Below are 8,910 nucleotides of genomic sequence, written 5' to 3' on the forward strand. Positions count from 1 at the left end.
GACAGATTGAGGTAACAATGCAGTGCATTCACCAGCTTCAGAAATGTTTCACCACAAACCAAACTTTCTAGGGACTAACGGAAAATGCTTGCAAATTTAGCGAGACCAACGATCAAATATTGCATGTATATGGAGTAATTTTGGTTCATTCGTGAAATGAATTCAGATTTCTGGGAGGGGAAAATATCATTTCATCTGACTGTCACACCCAAGCCATACATAGTAGCAGGATTAAAAGATGCCCAAGAGGCCATAGCTTCAGCGCCACCAGACCCACTCTTTGAACTCCGCATGTAAAAAATAGGCCAGGATCAACTAGAAATTGCTGAATCCAACAGCTATCCGTTTCTAATATGCCACACTCCGACAGTCTTAGTGCTCTTCTATCTTCTTCAGGTCCTTCATATTTGTTGTGTCCACCCTGCATAAGAACCAAACAATTTTAGCATTAGGAAAATGACAACTTCCATCATACATGCATCCACGAGGACGTTAAGAACTCGTTCCCAATGCCTATCTCCCCCTCCCCCACAAGCACATTCCAATCTGATTCAGTAAAATGTATTTTCACCATTCAATTTTGAATAAAATGGTCGGTTACTAAATCTAGCAAAACTGCAAAAGTTATATCTACTTTTTCCAGAAATAGGTACCCAAACATAATATGCACATACAAATGTGCATGACAGTAGGCCTATTTTTCAACCCTACATCCCTTGCAAAGTTAAAGGCCACAATGAGAGAAACATCAAAGTACATATAGCTGGATCAATACCCAAAAGTTGCACATGCAGCATCACACAGGTATCCTACCGACCACTGAGCAGCCAATCAGTATGAATATCTATGTACATGGCCTCACACTAATCATCACGAATCTAATTTAACTCAAAAGAATTTCCAAATCCTATTCTTATTCCCCAGAAATGCAATTTCTCCTCCCCTAAATAAGTTAGTAATATTCCAGCCCGGATCTCTTACTTTAGACAATTATCATCCTTTTCATATCTTAACTACTAACAAAATGGAAACAAAATAGTGTGTACCAAGTGTTTTTACTCTGTTAGTAACCAAGTGAAAAGAAAAACTTACGTTGTTCCGTAAAGTGCAATCTTGTGAATTTTTGTGACATCACTTCCACTTTGATTATCCTCAATAAATATAGTCAGGCTGAAATGATATAATAGCAGACCATTAAAAGCAGTGACACAATACAGAAATCAGGGAGCAAAAGCATATGGATCAATGATATATACATACCTGCGAACATTTTGGAACTTGACATATTTCAGCGTTGCAGGTTTATTCTGCAGAGAAGAAAGGCCAAGATTCATCAGTTTGAAGCAAAACTATATGGCTGTGTTGTAAAAGGAAAAACAAGACGTCCATCAATTAACATATTTACAAGTAGAATGATAAGTTCAGGAAGAGAATATACCTCTACCAAATGATCCGTGGAGAGATCAAGAGTGTCACTTGGCGGATAGTCATTCACATTGCTGCCATTTATTACAAAAATTTACAGTCAGCCTAGATAGAAAAAACAATGCATTTTGAAAAGTTCAAACTACTCCAATCATACCTGAAACCCATATGCTCTTTGTTGGAGAAGAGTTTTACCGTTTTGGGGCCTGTGATGATGAAAGAGACATTATTGTTTGAAAAACAAGCACAACCAGAAAATTGCAATGACAGAGCAACATGCAGTTCCATCAACAAAGAAATAGTCTGAATATCATCCCATGCACTGTCCCAATCAAAAGCATCATTGAAAGAAATCAACCTTATGATTTAAGGAAATTCACACATACAAAAAAATTGGAGACTGAGCATTAAATTGGCATACATAATGGGAACAACTTTTTTTTTTTCAAATAGGTGCAACTGCAACCTGTGCATTTGTTTCAAAAGCACAGGACGTCAATATAATGGTGACTGAAGATGCATGGAAGCATGGCAGTACTAATGCAAATTGACAGTACTAATGCAAACTGAAATAGATGCAAAGCATGAGAAATTTAAACAAGCAAAATCCTCTGTCGCAAGTCTGAACACTGAACCCGAAGGAACAAGAAAAATCATAGTTTCAAGTAGCACCAGGACCACAACTAAATCAGGAGCAAACATTGATTCACGAAATCATAAGATGCTTGCAGAACTACCATGAATTGGCTTACAAGTGGGCTTCGCTCTTTTGACAGCCCACTTGTTACAATTGCTATCACTATTGCATCTAACTTAGTTACTTAGGAAAGTACTGCACATACGGACATACCCATTTCACTTAAACTGTCAATTGGCACAAATCTAGCCTCAACGCACAGAACCTAGCAGAGAGTTGTATCTCACCATCTTCCTCGGGGCCTTTGAAGAGCGCGGAATGCAGTTTGACCACCTGCATGAAGGGGATGTAGATCAGCAGCTGCTCGTCCGAATCGCTGGCAAGGTACAGCCCCTCGTCTTCCCTTAAAATCTGCAATCACCACAACGCAATCGCCATCAGAACTCAACAGCGGAGCAGTAACGAAACACACACGGCCGCGCTAGCCAGGAGCGATCCGACACGACGCCACCACCGACGAAACCCTAGGAAAATGTTTCCAAAAAGCTGAAGTGAAAAAAAAACTAACCGCCCCACCAAAAATTGTTGGGAGATCAGAATCTAGAAAATCCGCTGGAATCGCGGAAGGGAACCAATCGAGCTAGGGTTTGGCCGGTGCCATACCTGCTTGAGCGCGTTGACGATGCTGTGGGAGGAGTCCTGGTTGAGGCACTCGACGCCGGTCCAGTCGATGAAGTCGACCAGATCCACCTGCCCGCGCGGCACCTGCACGGGCGCGGCCGGGGCGGCGGGGGCGGGGGTCGCGCCGGCCGCGCCGGCGGCGGCGGTGTTGGCGGCGGCCATGGGTTGGTTCGGCTCGGCTTAGCTTCCCGAAGCTTCTGGAAGGGCGCCCGGGGCGGAGGGAGAGGGAGGGAGGGGCCGATTGGGGGAGCGCGTTCGAGAGGTGCTTTGTGCGCGCGCGTGCGGGAAGAGGGGGAGCGACTTGCGGTTGCGGCTGCTGGGACTACGCTGATGGGGTCGGGCCGAGTCGAGTTCGTCGGCTGCTCAGCTGGAGTTTTTTAAGGGAAAATTCGATTCATGCCACCACAACTTCGTGAAATTGGGTTTCATGTTTAAAATCATGCCACTCAATGGCATGAATTTCAACATGAAATCCAATTTCAAGAAGTTGTAGTGGCATGGATTCAATTGACCCTTCTTTTAATGAGTTTTTTAAATATAACAATAAATCCAATATATGATAAAAGTTCGAGACAAAATCTACACGCATGATTTTTATTGCTCCAATCAAACATTCAATTAGGCTGATACCAAGACAAAAAAAAAATCAATGGACTCATCAGGTCAATAATGCCTGTAATTTGGCAAATACGCTGATGTTTTTTGAAAGCAAATACGCTGATGTTTACAGTTCAGAATTGGGCAAACAGATTCCAGGTCTCGTGACGACTTAGCATCCATCTTGTCAGCAGACACAACGTACATTACATAGCACAAGGGCAGGAGATTTCACATGATCTAAGGTCGCATGGAGACAGGAGACGCCACCGTTTCCTATCACTGTCAGCGATGAATAAACACTCGTAGGTGCAGCATATTTCAGCACTGAATTTTGATGGTTCAGATCCTTTGAAGGACTTTGCAGTGAGCTTTTACAAAGGAGGCATTGGCGGCTTCACATCCAGAGACGGTCAGAGCATGGGTGCTTTTGCGATCTATACAGAAACTGGGCATCTCGTCTCATCTGGATAGGTAAAGAAAGATAACACCTTTGCTACAGCTATTAAAAATTTGAGCACACGAATGCAGACAGTGAGACAAAATCAAACAGAAAATGCAACTGTGGAGTGGATCTAACAGATGGGATGTTGTAGGGTGCATACCTGGAGACTGAAGTTAGAACTTGAGGTTTATACTTTATACCCATGGGACAAGTAATGTCACTCTCCACCCATGGGACAAGTAATGTCATTCTCCACCCATGGGACAAGTAATGTCATTCTCCAATTTCTTGTTCCTCCTAGCTGAATCTTATATTGTTTTTTTCTTCTTCGCCTCCTTTCTTTCGGCTAGGTATCACTGATAAAGTTCCTGCCAAGAAGATATTATTTTCTGCACTCATATTGTAAGTCCATAAAGTTCCTGCCAAGAAGATATTATTTTCTGCACTCATATTGTAAGTCCATAGGAAGACGTGGTGCATTGCTCATTCAGGACCAATTTGCCATCATAAGCTCTTACTGTAACACCCCTATCTTCTGTTGCTGTGCTTCCACACTGAAAGTTTAAAGTGAGAAGCACTTGCATATACTCGTAGGAACCAAGTCATGCAAGCAAGGAAAAACAGAAGACCAATGTTATATACAAAGTTGCGAACTATAAAATGTTAAAAGTAACAGAAAGGCTAGTAATATAATAGTACAAAGTTCAGGCAAAGCACCCAAGTACAATTTAAGTAATGGCTAGATAGCAAAGAGTGTGCTTGTCCCAAAAAAAATGACATGTTAATGTCTGAAATGTACAGGATGTTATGCAGATAAGCAATTAGTCACTGGTCATATTTGCTGCTGGAAATCTCTTTAGACTCTACAGCCATCTCATTATCTTTTCTGCAGGAGGTCTTTATACTATTGTACAAGTATTATTGATGCTATTATTTTATATTGGTTCTTGACAACTTCACCTGACAACGATGTATCCTCCAAGTTCAAACAGTGTACCGAATATAGAGTTCAAAACTTCGAATCATCAATGGCATTCCTCTCCTTGTCTTTGTACAACAACTAAAATCTAAAACCCTATCTCAGACCCTCAATCTAGCCCCTCCAACAGTATGTTGCTCACATTGTCATCATCCACTGTTTGGTAGAGATGACCAACTTCTCTAGCTTCCTCTCCACCAATATTGCCAACCAAGATCTGATGTGTCCTTGAATCAGGTACCCACCCCTTTTCCAGCATTTGATCTAGAAACTTACATGCCTCGTTCTTGAAGCCATCTTTAATAAGGCCGTAAATAATAATGTTATATATTCTGGGGCTCATTGTTCCACTTGTATTTACCACTTTCAGTAAACTTTGTGCTACCATGTTAAGAAAAGAAAATAAGGCCATATCATTGACTAACAATTCAAACGTATCTTGATCAGGAACAAAGGCCTGATTCACCATTCTGTTGAACAAGATAGCAGCCTCAAATATTGTTTCCTTGGTGAGGAAAGAGCGCAACAAACTAGTGTATGCGTACCCATCCAATAGACAACCTTCCATCACCATTTGTGCAAAGAGAACCAACACATCCTTCTCCTTATTCAAATGGAGTAGTGCTTGGATAATTATGTCATAAGTGAAAAATGTACAAGTGCCAGTGCAAACAGCTAATGAGCGCAATTGGACTGCTTCACGAATCCTTCCAGACAAACAACTCCCTTGAATTAGCATATCAAGTGATTTGTTTGTCAGACTGCAACCTCTTTTATACTGATATTTAAAAACCTCAATAGCTTCTTGGATCCTCTCTGTGTGACACAAAACCTCAACAAGTTGTGAGAAAGATTCTGAATTCAAGGACAAGTCATTAACACTTACCCTTCTGAACATAGCAAAGGCATCTATGTGCAAGCCTAATCGACAGTAACAAGATATGATAGCAGAATAGGTACTCTCATCTGGTGCAAATGCAGAAACAACCATTCTACCAATGAGCTCAGATGCTCTTCTAATGTTTCCTTGATTGCAGAAGTGAGTTATAACAATGTTCCATGACTCACAATCAACCAAACCTCTGTTGTGCAATTTCTCAAGATATCTTACTGAATCCTGCAGTCTGCCATCTGTGCACAACCATCTCAGCAGCACATTATATGGTTCTGATTCTGTGACATCATTTTCCTCTAGAAAGATTAAAGCCTTGTGGAACTTGGCTGATGTACAGTAGCAGTCCACAATGTCCACATATGCACTTGCCCTTGGAGCATGACCTGATGCAACCATTTCATTAAGCATCATTATCGAGTCATCCAATAATTGATTCTCACATAAACATCTAATGAGGACACCATACAAATGCACATCCAACTGAAGGCCATCTTCTTTCATCATTTGATGCAACTTAGTCGCATCCTTGACTTTACTGAACTTGCAAAATAGGGGTATCACCTGAGCATAAAAACTACCATCAGGGGTGCATCTTAGTTGCAGCATCTTATAGAAGAGGTCCACAGCTTCATCTGCTCTGTTATGGGAACAAAGCGCTATGATGAGTATCTCAAAAGTATGACTGTTAGGAGAACACCTTTTCTTGTTCATCCTGTCAAACTGAATCAGTGTCAGGTCTACACGGCCTGATTCACACAAGGCCTGAATTAACCAATTCAGTGTTTCCACATCAGGAAGCACTCCAGACTTCACGATCTCCATGTAAGCAAGCATGAACAACCGCAGGCCACTCCCTTGCTTAACCAGACCACGCAGCATGGCATTGCAAGCTGAGAGTGATAGCTTGAGCTTGGCAGAGGTAGCATGCTGGATTACCAGCAAAGCTTCATCAAATTGGTTCTTACTGCTCAGGGACTGAACTAACCCATTCAGAGCTTGTTCCAATGCAGGGACCTTCAATCTGACCATGTCACCGAGGAGGCTGTCCATATCATCACGATATTCAACAGCAGTAAGCTTGGAGATCATACAGCTATAGGTGTCAACGGTGCGAAGGTTATATCTCTGATGCGAAGCCCATCTGAAGATCCTGAGAGCCAAGCTCGAATCAGAAGTAGAATCAATAACCCGAGTTAGCCTCTCTGGCTGCAGATTGTTCTTGAGCAACCGGATTGCAGTGTCAAATTCAGAAGAACTTCCAGTATCAGGAGAAGCAGGTATATCTGAGCACGAACGGTAGATGAGTTTTGCTGATAGCAGGCGCCATCTCGCAGACCGTAGGCGAGACACAGCCTTCAGAGCCATCGGAGCAGACACATGGTCACAGCATCATGCAAAGCTGGAAATGTACAGCTTGTGGGTTCGCCTGTAATCAAAACGAAAACGAGAAAGAGAAACGTAATCAAGAAACGGGTACGGTTGGAATTCAGAGAAATCTCGGCCCAGAATAACTGAAGCAGGAACACTGCTCCTGCAGGGCAGGGGCGGAAACCAGTATAGGACATGGGTGTACACCCAATAACTGTTGCAAAAAGATCGAATTCAATAGGTAAAATCATGGTCAGATCCGAAAACAAATACCATGTGTTAGGGGTTTGGGTGTTTGATTTCGCGCAGCAGGATGGGAAGGGAGGGGAGTAGGCAGGCATACCCCAGTCGGGTGTTCGTCCCCCGCGAAGCTACCGTCGCTCGACGAACGACGGAAAAGTCGTGGGCAGGGAGGGTGCTGCCGCACCAGCCGGAGTGCCGGACTCGAGCTGCAGCTGGGCAGGGGAGCGTGGAGGGCGGCGCACGGGCCGACCGCGTGGAGAGCGGTGGGCGCTGGCCGCTGGGGGATCGGAGGGAGGAGATGGGCAGATGGCCACAGCCCGCAGATGGGTCGAGGTGCCGAAGGAGCGGGCTTGCGGGCTGTGGCCGTGTGGGCATGTTGGTGTTGCCCGTCAGAGGAGCATAAGTTTGCGATTTCACCACGCTTAAAAAGTAGTTCCGTTCAAATGCTATTTCAAATTTGGGTTTGGCTAGAATGCTATTATTATAAAATGGAGGTCACTTTTCAAAATGCCTTTCTTTCTTTTCCTTCATAACTCATGTATAAATTTTTTTCTTCATTTCGTGGCTGATGGATCGGACGAACTACTATGCCCCTGCCTGCGTAGATTGAAGTGAGAACTATCTTCCTCCTGGGACGAATCAAGGTGTTAATGGTTCCAAATCTATACCAAAACTCCACGAAACCAATTATAATTGTGCACAGCAATTGAACCTCACAAAATCAGGCCCTGTTTAGTTCAGTTTACATGGAAACGCAAAATTTTTTGCGTGAGAATCTTACCAATTTGAAGTACTAAATGAAGTTTATTTACAAAACTTTTTGCACAAATGGATTGTAAATCGCGAGACAAATCTAATGATGCTAATTAATCCACGAGTAATCAATAATTAGCGGATGCCTACTGTAGCATCATTGTTGCAAATCATGGATTAAGTAGGCTCATTAGATTTGTCTCGCGATTTACAGCCCATCTATGCAAAAAGTTTTGTAAATAGACTTCATTTAGTACTTCAAATTAGCAAAAATTCTTCGCAAAATTTTGCGTTTACAGCTTTTTTGCGTTTACGGGTGGGAACTAAAAAGGGCCTCGATCTCCTCATGTCGAAAACCAAACTAAACCAATTTATTTTCTCTGAACCCTAGGAATCTTGTGGCCTTTCTTGTCAGCTAACTATCTAGCTTGAGTTAGGGTAGGTAGGTAGTCCCTTCTTTTGGCTTTTTGTTCCCCATTCATGCTCTTTCTGTAATGCGAAAATGATGAAATTTCCGTTCTGGTAATGGAAACGGGGTAAAGCCTCGTATCGAAAAAAACAATCTGTCTACATTAAAAACCTAAATAGAACCAATTCGTTGATGAGAGCTACGATTTATCACTCTCCTAATTGCTAATCTACTATTAGGTCAGACCGATCCAAACTAATCCATTTTGATTGCTAACCCCAACCAAACCGTGTCATTAACTTTCTTAGCTCATTTACCACCAAACCTAATTCAAAATAAAAACAGAACTATAAAATTAAAAATCCGGTTTGAATCCAAACTATTACCAGGTTTAGCGACGAACGACCACAGCTGGGCCGACAATTCACGTGGAGGGTTACGACTACCCTTAGATGCTAGCACAGTCAATTCAGTACTC

The 8,910-nt window shown here is 42.6% G+C and overlaps 2 protein-coding genes across 4 annotated transcripts; both read right to left on the reverse strand.

Annotated features, from left to right (window-relative positions):
- Positions 1-6: 6 nt before the first annotated feature.
- On the reverse strand, positions 7-3,086 carry LOC120688249 (PITH domain-containing protein At3g04780-like). Of its 2 annotated transcripts, XR_005681011.1 has the most exons (8): positions 2,726-3,086; positions 2,350-2,473; positions 1,583-1,631; positions 1,439-1,499; positions 1,261-1,307; positions 1,093-1,170; positions 170-421; positions 7-118 (listed from the first exon to the last, which is right to left on the reverse strand). XR_005681011.1 is itself a non-coding variant. In XM_039970486.1 (7 exons), the coding sequence occupies exons 1-7, from the start codon at positions 2,903-2,905 to the stop codon at positions 373-375; spliced, it is 588 nt and encodes a 195-aa protein (XP_039826420.1). In that variant the 5' UTR covers positions 2,906-3,086; the 3' UTR covers positions 96-372. The 2 variants fall into 2 exon arrangements, 1 of the variants encoding a protein (XP_039826420.1); XM_039970486.1 differs by having other exon boundaries at positions 96-421.
- A 1,318-nt stretch (positions 3,087-4,404) lies between these two features.
- On the reverse strand, positions 4,405-7,656 carry LOC120688595 (pentatricopeptide repeat-containing protein At1g63130, mitochondrial-like). 2 transcript variants are annotated; one of them, XM_039970958.1, is made up of 2 exons: positions 7,371-7,656; positions 4,405-7,085 (listed from the first exon to the last, which is right to left on the reverse strand). In XM_039970958.1, the coding sequence occupies exon 2, from the start codon at positions 7,022-7,024 to the stop codon at positions 4,874-4,876; it is 2,151 nt and encodes a 716-aa protein (XP_039826892.1). In that variant the 5' UTR covers positions 7,025-7,085; positions 7,371-7,656; the 3' UTR covers positions 4,405-4,873. The 2 variants fall into 2 exon arrangements, with proteins under 2 accessions (XP_039826892.1, XP_039826893.1); XM_039970959.1 differs by having other exon boundaries at positions 7,301-7,638.
- Between the last annotated feature and the right edge of the window lie 1,254 nt (positions 7,657-8,910).

This window comes from Panicum virgatum, chromosome 9N, assembly GCF_016808335.1.
Source record: "Panicum virgatum strain AP13 chromosome 9N, P.virgatum_v5, whole genome shotgun sequence".
NCBI lineage: Eukaryota > Viridiplantae > Streptophyta > Magnoliopsida > Poales > Poaceae > Panicum > Panicum virgatum.

Coding starts and splice junctions, on each gene's coding strand:
- LOC120688595 (XM_039970958.1), bottom strand. CDS start 7,024: ATGGCTCTGAAGGCTGTGTCTCGCCTACGGTCTGCGAGATGGCGCCTG.
- LOC120688249 (XM_039970486.1), bottom strand. CDS start 2,905: ATGGCCGCCGCCAACACCGCCGCCGCCGGCGCGGCCGGCGCGACCCCC. Junction 1,632..2,349: donor CAAAGGCCCCGAGGAAGATG/GTGAGATACAAC, acceptor TCATCATCACAG/GCCCCAAAACGGTAAAACTC. Junction 422..1,092: donor ATTGCACTTTACGGAACAAC/GTAAGTTTTTCT, acceptor GTTCTTATGCAG/GGTGGACACAACAAATATGA.